At 42.3% G+C, this 17,500-nt stretch overlaps 2 protein-coding genes across 8 annotated transcripts in view; one reads left to right on the forward strand and one right to left on the reverse strand.

Moving 5' to 3' along the window:
- Positions 1 to 12,744, reverse strand: part of ndel1a (nudE neurodevelopment protein 1-like 1a) — a 31,153-nt gene extending 18,409 nt beyond the window's left edge. For 4 of the 7 annotated variants that reach the window (XM_080542076.1, XM_080542082.1, XM_080542081.1 and 1 more), the window contains exons 1-3: positions 10,818 to 12,741; positions 10,275 to 10,408; positions 1,175 to 1,271 (exon numbers count right to left, since the gene is read on the reverse strand). In XM_080542076.1, the coding sequence (XP_080398202.1) occupies positions 1,175 to 1,260 (86 nt within the window). In that variant the 5' untranslated portion in view covers positions 1,261 to 1,271; positions 10,275 to 10,408; positions 10,818 to 12,741. Of the gene's footprint in view, positions 1 to 1,174; positions 1,272 to 6,353; positions 7,877 to 7,947; positions 8,036 to 10,274; positions 10,409 to 10,817 lie in introns of those variants that run through there. The other 3 variants (XM_080542077.1, XM_080542078.1, XM_080542079.1) reach the window with 3 other exon arrangements.
- On the forward strand, positions 8,018 to 16,299 carry tex47 (testis expressed 47; the record flags this gene model as incomplete). Its single annotated transcript, XM_080542519.1, has 7 exons — positions 8,018 to 8,065; positions 10,321 to 10,393; positions 11,336 to 11,439; positions 13,462 to 13,526; positions 14,199 to 14,409; positions 14,799 to 14,955; positions 16,259 to 16,299. 7 exons carry the CDS (start codon positions 8,018 to 8,020, stop codon positions 16,297 to 16,299), a joined length of 699 nt encoding a protein of 232 aa, XP_080398645.1.
- Positions 16,300 to 17,500: the final 1,201 nt, after the last annotated feature.

Genomic DNA, 17,500 nt, shown 5'->3' on the forward strand with positions numbered 1-17,500 from the left:
CCTACGCTTGTTTCGCTCTCAGTGCTGGGTGTGCCTGTCTTTTGTTGTCCAGTCTGATCTTATCAGAGGAGCCCTTTTTATCCTCCGTCAACCCAAGCCCAGCGGGCTACGGGCCTCCATTCAGAGAACCAGAGCGGAGGGCTAACTCAAGCTCCAAGGGGGTATTCCATCAACGTCGCTAATAACGTGTATATAAGTTCACATAATAGATACATTCTCAGATTCCTACCGATCACTTATACTTATATTTATATCCCCCCTATTTATGTCTCATTCTTGTTTTTTATTATCTTAGGACTGTGTTTGATTGTTAGCACCTAGGGCTTGCATTAACATTCCGTTGTAGCTGTTACAATGACAATAAAGATCATTTATTCATTCATTCATTCATTCATTCATTCATTCATAAAGCAACGTTGATGGAATACCCCCCAGGTCTTTTCTGCAGCCAGCCTCTCAGAGCGAGAGAAACAAAACAGAACAAGAATCTAACCTCTATGACGTGATCTCATTCAACCTGGCCCATACAGACACAACAAGGCTTGTCTTGTATGGCGTGAAACCAGATCTGCGCCTTTGGATGGAGAGGAGCATTCAAGAAGGTTCCTAACGCTGGCCTCTTACATAAAGGTCTTTCACAGGTGAAAGTGGATCAGTCTTTATAACTGCTCTTTAGATGGGAGGGAGAGGAGAGCTGGTTGACTGGCTTGGGGAATTTCCTTTCAAGTATTAGGTGCTGTCCGTGTTTCTCCCACGCACACGCACACACACACACACACACAGACAGACACACACAGACACACACACACACACGCACACGCACACGCACACACACACACACACAGACAGACACACACACACACACAGACACACACAGACACACACAGACACACACAGACACACACACACACAGACACAGACAGACACACACACAGACACACACAGACACAGACACACACAGACACACACACAACGACACACACACACAGACACACACACACACAGACACACACAGACACACACACACACACACACACACACACACACACATACACACAGTGCAGCCACAGCTAAGTCAAAGTTAAGATAAGAAGAAAGAACAATGGCCTTAAAGGTTCCAGTAAGACAGCAGGCATGTGTTATGTTTGTGCTGTACAGTGTAGGCCACACCTACCGCTTCTGGTAGTTTAGGGAGAGGGCCTTCCAGAAGTCGATTTCCTCGTCTTTCGAAGAGAATTTTGGTATCATATCTGTGTCCATGTTAAACAGATCTGAAACATCAAGAAGGAGAAAGTTCTATTACAAGGCCACATCAAGGCAACAGCAACAACAACAACAACAACAACAACATTCTAGATGTCAGGCTAATAACAGTGCTGTATCAGTATTGTATCAGATTGCTGCCCTCTCTGCAGTATGCAGTTACACATCCAGTGTTTCCTCTATATGCATTTATTGGTGGCGGGCCGCCACTAATGAATTTCCTCCGCCACTAATTGATTCAGTCCACAAAAAAAAAATCTAAAAAAATAAAATAAATCCACCTCTGAACATTTTAGCTGATTAAAATATATCTGATCCTAGATCAGCGCTATAATGGATGTTGACTAAAAGTGCACCTAAATCCACGCCCATCTCTCTCTAACCGCTGATCCAAAATCAGATTAATGACATTAAACATTCAGTTGACGACGTGACACAAGGGCTACTCCTGATTGGTCTAAATGTGAACCGGCATGAGAACCGTGCAGACTCAACCATCCCTGCTCAGCAGTCTTACCTGCCGAAATGCTCGGGCGCCTGTGTTTTCTCCTCGCAAATAACGGGCTAAAAGTCACCGGTAGTACCATCTAAAAGATACAAAAAGCTGATCTAGCTAGCTAGGTGCACAAATAAGATATCACCTTAAATAACTTTGAAAAATTAAACGAAAACAGCGACAGATGGATTTTTCAAGAAAAAAGATGTCCCAGACACTTCAAACATTGCTGAAGCTAGCAGTGGCTATGAGCGATCCGAAACTGCATTCACACAACAGGTGCGTTGAAACCAACACCCAAGCATGCCAGGACGATGGCTAATTTGATAATTTTGACAGACATGTTAGACATAATAGCCATCACATCTAGTTGAAAAACTGTCGCAAGTTGAAGAACTCGCGCAAGTTGGAAATACTCGGAAACTTTCGCCAAGTTGGACATACTTTTCCTGTTGTGTTTGAGACGGAGCCAAGACTGCTCGTTTGGAAGGACATTGGATCCGTGAGTAACGTAAACCTTCAGAGCTGATGGATGGAAACCGGTATCACAAGTTTATATTCTGTATATTTTTTTATTTTTTTTGCCATCCTCCCTCTAGTTTTGGTTGAAATTAGGTCGTTGTTTTGAGCGCGCGTTTCATGCGCGTGCACACGGGAAAAAATTGCGCGCTGACAGGGCTCTCCGCCACTAATGTAAAAATTCCTGGAGGAAACACTGACATCCCATCACAATGGACTGATCTTCAACTCAGCGGTTTGCAGTCTTGTCCAGTAGTCATTTACCCTACTACAGTATGGATGGTAGGGCCTACCTTCCCTCCAAAATACCCCTGGTATACATTTTAACCTTTAGGTTACTTCTGATCACCAGTCCAACTCACTACCCCCCTAGGCCAGGCCACCACTACCCCCTACACATCCGCTAATACCTTTTAGCAGCTTGTCAACATGACTTGAACTTGTAGCAAATCCACGGCAAGTACTTTATCTCTCTCTGGCCATCGCTACCAGCTCCAAAGTCTGATTTATGACAACCCCCCCCCCCCCCCCCCACAAGGCTTATGGATCTTCAGCTTGTGCCAAAGCCACAGGCCACAGACCCCCTCTCCTCCTCACTCATGATTGGCTCCTGGACTTCTGAGTGTGTTACAGTCAGTGCTTGGCTCTATGGCCTGCAGGCTCTGTCCCCTCACAAGACAGGCACACACACGCACGCACACACTCACGCACGCACGCACGCACACACACACACACACACACACACACGTACACACGTACACACGTACACACACACACACGCACACACGCACACGCACAAGCATACGTACACGCACACGGCACGCACACGTACACGGCACACTCACACGCACACACACGCACGCACACACACGCACCAGGTCCCATCAGGACACACAGAGCTATCAGATCAATGATTAAGACAAGCTGGAAAGGGAACAAATCATCACAGGCCCATCCACAGCCTCAAATAGCTACTGTGTATTACAGAGAGAACACTGGAGCCTATCTATTTCCCCCAGAGAGGATTGAGAGATGGGATTTCTCAAGAGATGCTTCAGAGCACACAATGGAGGTTCCTGGAATTCTATGATGAGCTTCAAGAGGAATAGATAGAGGCAAGCCTTATAAATCATTACATGAGGGAGCTTTACTGTCAACTTCTATTTAACTGTTACCGGCCCACAACATCAATCGGACCTGAGGAACACAACAATCGGACCATGATGTCTACTATGTTTGATTCTGTCCCCTGATTCAGATGAACGGCTCTGTCCATGGCAAACAGGCCTATCTAAACGGACTGACTTAAATGTTATTCCAAAGCGCTTCACAACGGCCTCTCATTCACCCATTCGCACACCCATTCACACACCAATGGCAGCAAGCTACCATGCAAGGCGTCGGCCCGCTCATTGGGAGCAATTTGGGGTTCAGTGTCTTGCCTTGCAAGGACACCTCGACATGATGTGGCCAGCCGGGATTCGAACCACCGATCAGGCCTATCTGGTGGCCTATCACAGTGGCCCTGACTTGAAAAAAACACAAAAACAACCACAGCAGCAGCTTAAACTAAGGTCCATGTAGTAGGTCACATGATTAAACTAAGGTCCATGTAGTAGGTCACATGATTAAACTAAGGTCCATGTAGTAGGTCACATGATTAAACTAAGGTCCATGTTGGAGACCGCATGATTCAAGCCAAACAGGGTGATAAAACACAGAGACATATCTATTTCCCCAGAGGTGAAAAAAAAAAACTGTTGGGAGTCTCATTCATCATAGTGACTATAATTAGGCTAGAGAGAGAGGGGGGACCGGAGGTAAGGCTCATGTGGAACCAGCCAGGAGCTGAGCAGCCTAACATGAGGAGCCAGAGCTGGAAGCAGCCAAGCTGCTGTCATAATATTGCTCCAATCCATCGTAGCGCTTAAGCGCTTAAGAAGCTATGACTTCATAAGGCCTAGCCTAGCTAATCCAATCACATGTGGGTTATCTGGGCACTGCAGGATAATCTTATAATAGCTCAATGTTGCCAATAGCATAGCATAGCAATGTATGATGGTTATGAAGCAGAGGCAGGGTCATAGTAAATCCATGCTAGGCTAATTAGGCATTCAAGTTAGGCTATTAGGCAGAAAAGTAGCTATACTGATGGGGAGTCAGTGAGTCAGAAAAGGGGGAGGGGACAATAAAAGCTAGTGTCCAAAGACTGACTGCATAGAGATTGTGACAAATATTCAAAGCATGGAGAGAATGACCTTTTCACTAAATCAATAGGCCGAGAAATTCTTCTAAAATATTGGGGGGAAATTGATTGTGTTTGAGACCTTGAGGTGATGTTTACTGAGTCATGACTGTTTGACCTGACATGTGTTACCAGCACTAGGCAACAATTGTATGTATGAATGCATGGATGACCAATTGTTTGTTCCTCTGTGTTTTGTTGTATTTTTATGTGACGAAGTTTACAAAAAACAAAACAAACAAAAAAGCTTCTGTTGTGCATCACAGTGGTGAGTTCCTGAGGCAGTAATGATGAGTGCTCTGGTATCGAGTTGCACTGAGAGTGTCATGTCAACATGATGACATGCATAAAACACTTTGCATGGCACGGAAGACCCTCGACACAGGCAGTGAAACTGCTCTATCCACTCAACAGAAACCCACATGAACAAATAAGAAATAGTGCAAGTCAGTGGAGCTGTGTTAATATAGGTCGTTATATCACTGGTTTTAATTATTATTAATAATGATAATAATAATAATAATAATAATAAACTTTTATTTGTATAGCACTTTTCCTGAAAACGTTGCAGCTCAAAGTGCTTTAATCATTATATAATCATCATTTAATTATTTAGTCATTTAAAGGCAATATTAAACATATGGGTTTTTAGTCTTGACTTGAACACATTTGCTGAGGTTGCATCTCTAATGTAAACTGGCAGTGCATTCCACAATCTGGCTGCATAAAATGAGAATGCAGCCTCACCAAAAGGACCTGAGAGCTCTATTGGGCTGATATGATCATATGATGATGAGTAGAACAAAGCTTATTCCTCTAGAAAAATGAACCCAAGAGATGTGGCTCTGTAAAGTAAAAGAAGATCACTGCAGTAAGAGATGTCATTACAGGGTAGGTTACCTGTGTCGTACAGGATATGGAGGAGCACAGATTGGGACAGGGACAGACTCTGCTGCACTTTTGTGTACAGAATGACAAACTGTATTCTGATTGTATCGTGTATGTTCTTGTGTATTGTATGCTCTTTGTATATTGTTTTTGTATGTTCTTGTCTTTGTTGTTCTTGTCTACCAACGAGGACCACATTGGAAACAAGTGTTTCAGTAGACTTTTACGTGCTATCCTGTGGGATGTAACTGTCTGTACTTTTTAACCAAATAAAAATCAATCAATCAATCAAACAATCACAACTCCTGTCTGGTCCCTGCTGAGCTCAGACTGATACTCTCATTCATCATCTCTGACACAGAAACCAGAAGTGATGACGACCCTGCCAGGAATCCACTGTCTTCCACCCACATACCCACAATGCTGGACACCTCAACTTGACTCACCAGGCCGATTCAGCGAAGACTGACCTTAACATTGTTCTGTCTCTTTCCCCCCTTTAGAGCCAGCTCGTAAACAGCGAACAGCATCTGATCTCCCGTCTCACATCATCAGTATAATAAGAGCATAATATATAAGACCATATAAGAGACATTACTACAGTGATGCTGCCTCGGAGTCACTGAGTCAGACACCAATGCCATGGCAATGACGGTGTAAAAGTGACTATCATAGCACACGTGTGATAATGATCACCACCTTAACCAACTGTCCACATACATACATACATACATACATACATACATACATATGTCTGTTTCAGCTGTCAAAGGGAAGCATAGAGACGCAACAAGCCTGTTCGCTGGGCTGTCAGGCGCTAGCAGTTAGCCAGCTAGCCATTTATAGCTAACCGAATTCGAAGGAATTACATTTTGATGATGATAATGAAACATATCATAAAAAAAAGACAAATGTCAAATTCATCAATTGAGTCTAAAATACCTGATTCCTGAACATTTCCAGTCGGTGCCTCGTCCTTTGAAGCGGGTTTCAGTCCATCCTTCGCCCTGGTTCTGTCTCTGTCGCTCAGTCAGAATGAACTGTTGAGACGCTGCTGGTATCGCGTGATGTGCAGCTCGCGTACGAATCGTTTGTTTTTGAACGACTCTTTTTTGTGAGTCGAGTGAGTCGAGTCGTCTTCACAATTGATTCGTTCAGAATATTGTTTTTGAATGAATGAATGAATGGACTTTATTGTCATTGCTACAGTACAGGTACCAAACAACGAAATGTAGGAATTTTTACTTCCAAAACAATGATAATTAATAATAATAATAATTCATTAAATGTATATAGCGCTTTTCCGAGGCTCAAAGAAATAGATAAGTGAGCGCTACATCTTTTTAATATTGTTGCCTTTAAATGACTGTATTATTTTCTAAATGTATCTTTTAGTGTTAGTTGATGAATCTATATATGTGTATATATGTGTATATATTTGTAATATGTATTTACTTGTTTAAATATTATAGTAATTCCTATATTATTTCGTTATATTGTTTATCTTTGTTCTATGCCCCTTGGATTGTTTGGTTTATTCTTATTTTATTATGTAGTTTATATTATTGTTATTGTGTGTTTTATTGATTACTATTGTTCTATTATTATTATTATTATTATTATTATTATTATTATGTTTATGCTGTGTGGATATGTTAAAGCACTTTGAGCTGCAACGTTTGCAGGAAAAGTGCTATACAAATAAAGGTTGTTATTATTATTATTACTATTATTATCATTAGTATTATTCAATCAATCAATGTATAAGCCACACATGAGCCGGTGCAGTTTGGTTAATGAGCGATAAAATAAAAAATAAAAGTCGCAGATTGAGGCTGTGAGTTGTTTAGTATCAAGCATGCCTATTTCTGTTTTTGTGTAAAAACAAAAACAAAACACAAAAAACATTTAATTTCAACTCTAATGATAATAGTTGCTTGATAATATTTTATCCGTTCATGTTGGGGAGGAAAAGCCCCCTTCCGACTAACTGATGTGAATCAAATGAATTGAACAAGTTCGAAAGAACCGATTCGGTAAAAAGAGCCATCACTACTATCGGTGGGCTGGGGTTATCACGCACTGCTTTCGTCACACAACATACGCACGAGAGTGGGCTGTGCACAACATACAAATATTGAGTCTTGAACATCAGCATCATCTAGTGGTCATTACTATAATATTAAGAAAATGTGTTCTATTCACATTACATTTTTACACGTTTACTTCTTTAACTGAATGTTTCATTGTGTACTTATTTTAATCCCCCCCCCCCCTCTCTCTCTCTCTCTCTCTCTCTCTCTCTGTCTCTCTCTCTCTCTCTCTCTCTCTCTCTCTCTCTCTCTCTCTCTCTCTCTCTCTCTCACACACACACACACACACACACACACACACACACACACGCGCGCACACACACGCACACACACGCACACACACACACACACACACACACACACACACACACACACACACACACACACACACACACACACATATACACCCGACCCTGTTGCTTAGTAACACAACTACAAACAACCATGGCTTCCAAATCTCCAAAAGTTGCTAGTCCTCCTCTGCACGGTTGGAGCTCAGCCTTTGAAGACAGAATGTCGCTGTTTGCAAAGCTGGAGGAGCAGAACAGAGCTGTCAGAAAGGTTTGTACTGGCAACTTTTTGACAACAACAACAACAACAACAAACACTCTCAATGCATGCTATTGGTGCTCTTCATATTATTATTATTATGAATAATAATAATAACCTTTATTTGTATAGCACTTTAGCAACTGATCCATATGTTTGAGCAATTTTGGCAAGATATAAAGTAAGATATAAAGTAAGATATAAAGATAAACCTGTACTTGAATTGGTGCAATAGAATTCCCCCTTAGACTGGACTATCCCTATACAAAGTTGCACACAGCCACAGTAATAATAGTATGGCAGAGGGTGGTGTGGCAGCACTCAAACACAACGCTGCTTTCACATTCAAATGAGACTTGCTACTCTTGGAGAGAATGTGATGTGTTGTCATAGAGATTTCTCCTCTCCAACTAGCAATCCACAGAATAAACACGCTATCCATTCACATTGAAAATTGTTGGCATTTAGCAGACGCCTTTATCCAAAACGACTTACAACAAATAAGTCTATGACTTTGTCTAAGTAAGTGAATCGTCTATCCATCAGTCATCATGAGAAAAATCTATGTTAGGACCAGGGGCCAAAATGCTAGAAGATAGAAGATTTATTCACAGTAGAGAAACAGAGGATGAAGAGGTCTTTAGAAGGGACAGTTAAGATATATTAAGATGTATCCCTGGCCTGCAAGCAGTTAGCCTAGAGTAGCATAGCCTAGAGTAGCATAGCCTAGAGTAGCATATCCTAGACTAGAGTGTCCTGTTTATCTTCCACAAGGAACCACGTTGGAAATAAATGTAATACTCTATATCTATCCCCCGGAATCTGTACTTTCTACCAATTCAAATCCAATTTCTGTAAAACATAACCAAAACATGAATCAAATCAAATAGGCTGCCAGGGCATGGTTTACTGTACACAATAACACTACCTGACACACTCCCTCCTCCCCCTGCTGAAAACATTCCCCTCAGATAGGGCTGCTATCTTTTTGAGATAATTGGGGGCTGTCGGTTATGTTGGCAGTGTCAATGCACTGCAGCTGTGTAGAGCAGATAGAAGGCAGGGCTTTATGGCACCAAGGGATACGGTGGTGGCAGGTCTCCAGGATATACCATGAGAGAGACAAACACTGAGGGAGGAGGGCCAGGCACGCTGCTCTCCTAGCTACGGCCAGGCAGTACACTTTGACTGTGAGAGGGAAGGAGAGAGAGAGAGAGAGAGAGAGAGAGAGATAGACAGAAAAATAGACAGAGAGAGGGAGAGAGATACATAGATAGAGAGAACTACAGAGAGAGAGAGAGAGAGAGATAAACACAGATAGAGAGAACTACAGAGAGAGAGAGAGACACAGATAGAGAGAACTACAGAGAGAGAGAGAGAGAGAGAGAGATACACAGATAGTAATACAGAGATAGAGGGGGGGAGAGAGAGAGAGAGAGAGAGATACACAGATAGTAATACAGAGATAGAGGGGGAGAGAGAGAGAGAGAGAGATACACAGATAGTAATACAGAGATAGAGGGGGAGAGAGAGAGAGATGGAGGCAGCGAGTCTGCTGAGTCTGGACCAACAGAAGAAGGAGAAGGAGGAGGATGTTGGAACTAGCTTGTTCCACTGTTTCATGGCGCAAAGGAGGATTTTGAATTCCCAAGAGGAAATGGTTTGTATGATACAGGAAGTTGTGTTATAGGGAGGTTTACGGGGGAAGGCAGGACGGTATTCAAGTGTCAAGTTTAAGGCTACGTGATTATTATTATTTTTTTACTTCTACCTACAAGCCAGCATCAGAAAACCGTTATAATTATATTGCAATGAACGTGCACGTCTGTTTTATTCTACATTTACATGTAGAACACATGTGCACACCTGATATTGTCATTGCAGGTGCAAATAGAGAAGAGAAAAAATATGAAATTTAATCTACGTTTAATCTACGTTAATCATACTTCAAAGTGTTTACATCTACATTAAATCATGTTTCTTAATATGTCAGTGCTTGTTGGATTAATCATGTGTATGTCTGAGACTTTTCATGGCTTGCATCCATCAGGCTACACACTCATGTTCTGTTAAAGACAGAGTCAGGGTCCAGAGTGAGCACATTTGTATGAGCAGTGTGTCTGATTGTTTGTGATTGTCCAGTTACACAGTGGGTGTACGAGAGTGTGATGGCTATTGGATGTCTTACATCTCTATTCTTGATACCTGTTCCCCCACTCACCAGGTGCCTTAATACCCTGTCCTCTCTGTCCTCTCTGCCCCTCCAGAAGTTCCTGTTACACCGGTTGATAGTCGTCGCCAGCCTCCCCCAGCAACCCGTGGACAGGAGCATCCTGGGAGGTGGGTCAGCCGTCACTGTACAACACAGTTTAAGAGCCATTAAGGCTTAAGAGGACGTGCATTCCTGGGCGGATTACAAGGCCTCACTGTTTCACTAACAGAAGGCCCAGGAGTGTACAGTGAGTCAGGTTTCATCTCTTTGCTCAAAGCCGATGAAAAGACCTCTGCTGATCGCTGGTCAAATCAATGCCTCTTAATGCTTCTAGAATGACATTATAAGTAGTAGTATTACCTTTATCCTTTATCGTAGTATTTACCATTTATCCACATAGGTTATTTACAACGCATTCTCTTTAATAATAACAACCAGGCCAGGTTTCTGACGGTCATGGGGCACGGATGATAGCCTACTTACTGGATAAATGCTGCTTTTACCTAATAAATGCAGTTTTTCTACAGAGTAAGCATAACAGAGATACTGTACCACTCTTTGATTCCTCATAGTGTGGGATTCTCTGTCTCCAAAGTCCACTTCCTCTTCCAGGAATGCGTTACAGCCTTCACACCTCTGTAGGTGAAGGAGAGGACGAGAGGCTTGGCTGGGAGAGCGCTTCTTTGTCTGCAAGTGTCAACTGGAATCCTCTCACCAAAGAACAGAATAGAAAGCATGCAATAAAAGCTCATAAAAACAGTTGTTCTGGACAAAGTGGAACCTCCATTAAAAATGTAACATTGTATGTTTAAAAACAAGGGAACCAAACCATTAACCCACCTGTACTCAGCACTGAATATATATTATCTTTTTAATCTTAATAATAATAATAATATCTTAGATTTATATAGCACTTTTCTCAAACCCAAGGACGCTTAACAGATTTCATAGTCAGACAGACAGACAGAATAGAAAACAAAGCAAAGAAACAAAGACAATGAGAGTGACAATCCTACAGTAAATTAATGCAAAGCAGTAATCCAAATTATGTTAATTTCCGGGCTGTACAGAACACTATGAGGAGCTGAACCTGCGCTTGCAGAGGTATTACCATGGCGACGCTATCACTGGCCTGCTTCTGGTCTACCCCACCTGCATGCTGCACGTCATCGAGGTAATCACCGCAAACATAGAGCAGCTATTTATGGTAAATGGACTGACTTATATAGCGCCTTATTCCAAAGTGATTTACAACAGCCTCTCATTCACCCATTCACACACATATTCACACACCAATGGCGGCAAGCTGCCATGCAAGGCGCCGGCCCGCTCATTGGGAGCTATTTGGGGCTCAGTGTCTTGCCCAAGGACACTTCGACATAGGGCAAGCCGGGGTTCGAACCGCCGATCTGCTGACCTTGCGATCATTAGACGCTGGCTCTACCTCCTGCGCCACAGCCACTAAGGAATTTATGGAAGCCATATTGTAGTATATACTTTAAAGCAGTGGAGGCTGGTGACTTCCAGAATTGAGGAGGCCAAATTTTTTTCCGCTTGCTCGCTTCACTCGCGATGGAATGTTCCCTGTTCTTCTTATCTGTCTTTGTTAAAAATTATTAATTTGTGTTTGGCGGTACTGAAGGGATTGGGACACTATCAGGATGGTGGATGAAGCAGCTTTTATTGCCTGCACAATGGGTCATCAAATAAACAAAACAATTGGCATGAATCTCTGGTCCGCCTGCAGCAGCTATTGTCCCTTCTGCTCAGGCTCACAACATTCACCACAACATACTACATACAATCAATGACATGTCAAAAGCACTCAAACACTATGTCAATCAGACACACAACATACAATTCAGAACAATACTTCATCCATTTCTAATATTTATCCTGCAGAACAGCACTCATACGCGTGTGGCGGAAAAAGGTACTACACGGAGGCCAGGCCTCCTGTGCCCACCCATTTTCAGTGATTTGGCCAATCACATATTGCCATGAAAAAAATTGCATTACATTGACTTCTATGAGAAACCACTTTCCGACAGGAGGCCTGGCCTCCGTGTAGTACCTTTTTCCGCCACACGCGTGTATGAGTGCTGTTCTGCAGGATAAATATTAGAAATGGATGAAGTATTGTTCTGAATTGTATGTTGTGTGTCTGATAAAAAATATAATTATTGCTTTTTTAAATCTCTCTCTCTTCTCTCAAATTATTGGGGAGGCCAGGCCTCCTCCACCTCTATGGAGGAGCCTCCACTGCTTTAAATAAACATAATTATATGGAACACCTTTAAACACCTTTAAACACCTATAAACCTTTGCCTTTAATGTTCATAATGTCTATGTTGTGTATTTATCTTACTGGTTATGAATCAAAGAACAGTTATTGAGTTTAAGACGATTTAATGAAAGTACAAAACAGACACATGGATACATACAGTTGGAGCCCGGTGGCTGGGCTGGTGGTCTGCTGGTCGGCTGGGAAAGAGGCCGATCTCCCCCTAGCCTGCTGGTTTTGTTCCAGTCACCTAGATGCCTGCCCTCTTATGCAAATATCTACCAGTGATCCTATCAGTCGCCTAGATGGTCAAGAGGGCCGTCCCCTGTGATGTCACTATGGCCTTAGGTTAGAGGGCTGGTCAGATTACAAGAGCCATTGCATAACACTCAGGGGGCTATTTGCACAACATTGCACAACACTCCCCTTCAGCATATATCCAGGCCCCTATCATACTATCTATGCATGTGTGTGTGTTTAAGTAGAAATATACGACATCTTCTTTTTTTTGCACTTATGCCACTATGTGCTATCTGCGTGGCTGCCAAACTGTATTTCGTTCGAGATGTTTCGTCTCATTACTTGTACTCTTGTGTGCAATGACATTAAAGTTGAATCTAATCAAGTTGAATCAATCAATGGGGGGCGGCTGTGGCTGAGGAGGTAGAGCCGGCGTCTAATGATCGCAAAGTCGGCAGCTTGGCAGTTCGAACCCCGGTTGGCCACATGTCGAGGTGTCCTTGAGCAAGGCAGTGAACCCCTAAGTCTATGGCTCTGACCCCTTGTCTACAACTGACTGACAATTTGATTGCATGGCAATAAAACTATTATTATTATTATTATTATTATTATTATTATTATGATCTAATGTTAATGTGTGAGCGTTGGCTGTGCTCTCTGGTTCTCCTCTAGTCCTCCAGTGAGGTTCTGGTCTCGGTGCTGAAGGACCTGAGGGACATGCAGGAGCGGCCAGACCGGTAACCTTACACTCCTGTATCAAAGATGAACTACTAGGAAGCTTCACGTAGCTTCACCCAATGTTTTTAGATCAAACTATTGGAAAACTTTTAAGTAACTTTTAACTTTCTTTCTCCAACAGCTTAGCAGTATACTTTTCTCCATGTTATATTCCTCCAATATTCATACGTTTTCAGCAGAAAAGGGAGTTGATCTCTCAGGTCTTCTGCCACTAGGTGTAGCTAGGTGTAGCTAGGTGTAGCTGTTTCGTCCGCCATGTTTTTTTTCTGTCAAGTGTCAGCTAGAATGCATTGCAACCTAGAATGCATTGCGTGACAGGCTAAGTCAGTCTTACTTAAGCCACTCATAGGTCAGCTTTATGCAACAGGAACATTTTAGAGTCTATAGCAAGACTGACTTAAAGTGAGATCTAAGTCTAAGACTGGGTCTATCTTTATGCAACCGGCCCCTGGTCCTAACTAGGTTGGGGGGGTGTCCAATATGTAACCAATGTGTTCATTTCACATTGACACAATTGTACAGCGAACACTGTTTTTGACAGTTGCATGTTACAGTTGTAAACATTGTCTGGCCTAGTGTCTGACCTGCTGTTGTCATGGTAACGTTGTCATGGTGGTTACGTTGTCATGGTTACGTTGTCATGGTTCCTTTCTGTCTTCCCCGTTCCTCAGTGCCCTGGTTGAGGCTGCTCGGATCGTGGTGATGTCACATGACCTTCCCAGCAGGCTGTTCGGCCAGTGGAGCTACGAGGTGTTGAACGTCCAGGCCTGGGGTGTGGGGCGGGGGGAGGACGAGGCTAACGACGAGAGCACAGAGACGCTTGTCCACACGGCGCTGTCGATGCTACTGACACTGGGGACTCACCTCCAGACAGCCACCAAGGTGAACCATCAAGAGCGTGGGTTTAACACTAGAACAGCGTGTCTATTTCACCTACTATAAGAGCTGCCTCGGGGGGTCAAATGACCATAGTCTTTACAATGAGAAGCTGCTACTTATACACAAAGACCCCTAGTTGGCGCCTCTTGCAGAAAAACTGCAAAATAGCTTTACACTAGCTTATCCTGATGTGATTTTGAAAATGTAAGGATACTGGGTGGTAGAACGCACATATCTAGAAGAAGTCATGAAAGGAGGGTCCTGAAATTTGATCGAGTGCAAAGGTATACCATTTTTTGTACTCACTTGGTCAAATGACCCCACCCATGGCTGTTCTAGTGTTAACCAGAGCTAGTGGGTCACCCCCTCCACCCTCTCTCCTCTCCTCCCAGGGTGCCAGGCCGTCTCCAGGCTCAGTGCTGGACGCGGTGCCGGAGCTGCTGGTCCCCCAGGACATCCTGGCCCAGCTCCTGGGGAGGGAGGAGCTCCAGACCCCCCAGCAGTACCTGCAGACCTACCACTCCCCCCTCCACCTGCTCCTGGACTCTGGTGAGGACATTACACTCTATAACCATGACAAATGTGACACCTTCTAATGCTTTGGTCCTCATATCGGCAACCAATCAAAATATTCCGACTTTTCTTTTGAAACACGGAACTACGTTTCAATGTTGTTGAGAATCACAACACAAACTCTCTAGTCGAGCCAAAACACTGAAACGAGCAAGGCAATGGATTGGGTGAGTAATCCCCACTGCTACCTAGTTAACTATAACACTACTTTACATTGTTAGCAGGCTCACAAAACAAACTGTGTTAGTTGACTAGCGATGTGTCGTTGATTTTCAACAACGCAGAAATGTATTCACATTTTTCGTAAGAAAAGTCAGATCGTTACATCGGATCCCGGCATGAGGACCAAAGCATTAGAACGTGTCACAAATGTATACGCCCTGGCCTTATGCCATGGTATGCTGTAAGGATTTAAGAGTTTATGGCAATAGATTTTTGGTGGTGAAGATGCAGTCATCATATCTATGCCACAGTAGTGAGGCACATAGTAAATCCTAAATTACTATGTATTATTTGCTAAGATAAACACAAATATACTTCAGAACTGAATGGAAAACGGATTGTTACCCTGGACACGTTACCTAAGTACTTAAGTACAGTAAGTAGACAAAGTAAATAGGCACGTGTTTGGAAGCAGTCGTCCAACCACAGTGTAGTGTGGTTAGAAAGGTGAAAGGTGAAAGGTAAAGGTCTGTCAGCATGTCCAATCCAATCAGTGCATGTGGTTTGACCCCCGATACTAAACATGCATGCCTCATCTCAGGTTTGACCTGCATGACATTTAAATGTACTGTATGTTTTTGCTTGCTTTAATATTTGATTAATTCTATGTTTTGTGTGTTAAATGTGTTAAATGTGTTTTAAATGTGTTTTGTGTTAAATGTGTTAAATGTGTTTTGTGTGTTAAATGTGTTATATGTGTTTTGTGTGTTAAATGAGTTTTGTGTGTTAAATGTGTTATATGTGTTTTGTGTGTTAAATGAGTTTTGTGTGTTAAATGTCTTTTGTGTGTTTTGTGTGTTATAATGTGTTTTGTGTGTTAAATGTGTTAAATGTGTTTTGTGTGTTAAATGTGTTAAATGTGTGTTAAATGTGTTTTGTGTGTTAAATGTGTTTTGTGTGTTAAATGTGTTTTGTGTGTTAAATGTGTTTTGTGTGTTAAATGTGTTAAATGTGTTTTGTGTGTTAAATGTGTTAAATGTGTTTTGTGTGTTAAATGTGTTTTGTGTGTTAAATGTGTTATATGTGTTTTGTGTGTTAAATGTGTTTTCATTTCCAGAGTGTGTGTGGCCGTCACCTAAGCACGTGGGATGTGCCTGACTGCTGCTCCTGAGGAAATAACTGATGTGATGTGAAACTTCACTGGACATTTTTACACAACCAACACTCCTGCTGACTCCCTCTGGCCAGACTGACGTCTGTTTCTGGATCTTTCTACGTCCCTTTCCAAAACTCTACAACAGAGTCGAAGCAGTGACAAATATGTTGTTTGATATACTGCTGTATAAAGTTATAATACACATTGACTGTAGGATCCAGTAGGATATCATCGAAGCGCCTGTTTAAGGTAGATAGATACTTCTGCAGAATGTCGTATCACACATACATCTTTCTCTCACTTATTACCAAATTCCCCACATTAATACCTTAGAAATGAATAAATACACAGCCAAATCCAAATCATTATAAAAACATGTTTTAATAGTTTCAACATTCTGATGGGAACTGTTCTGATCCTACAGTACATACTCTGGTCCACTCTGTGGCGGGAGAATAGCTCCTATGTACCGTAAAGGGGATCCTCTCCTCATTTCACTGTCAAGAGGGTCCCCAATGTCACCTTATTTGACACATAGGGCCTTTATATCTAAATAGAATAGTCTCTGGATCACTCAATCCTTCTCTTTTGTTTTGGCCCCCTTGTAGTGATTCATTATTTCAATAATCAACTATGCGAAACAACAGTATGTATGAAGATGTACTTGCTTACCAAACAATAGCTGCATGCACCACAGTGTTGGAGCTTACTAATGCTCACACAGGCAGATCTGGTGACCCGTGTGTTATAATTATGTCATATTTCAGGGTTGGTTAGTCAACAGAAAATACTCGACCATATCTTTTTTTTTTATACATAATAAAAACTGAATGTTTGACAATATTTGACAGAATGATTTATAGGATTGTTTTTCCCATATTAGGTCAACTGAGAGAACAATTTCAGTTAAGTTCGCTGACAAAAACAAGTGCACAATTCTTGTCACAATTGAGTGCCACCTCTTCTCCACTCTTTACACTTACAAGCTAGCCTTTGAGGCTGGAAGGTGCGCTTTCTCAGTCATATCAAGTCAGTTATCATACATGATAAACAAGTTGTTGGGTGAGATAGGTGTACCATGCTACTTGTACCATATTGTTGGATTCTTGGACTGAGTGAGTTATCGATAGACAGGACGAGAGTGGGAGCTTGACAGAAATGCAACACAGGGTCTGTGGACAGATAAACTGGTCAAAGGGGCAG

This window comes from Nansenia antarctica (assembly GCF_963989245.1).
Source record: "Nansenia antarctica genome assembly, chromosome: 11".
In the NCBI taxonomy this organism is placed as follows: Eukaryota; Metazoa; Chordata; class Actinopteri; order Argentiniformes; family Microstomatidae; genus Nansenia; species Nansenia antarctica.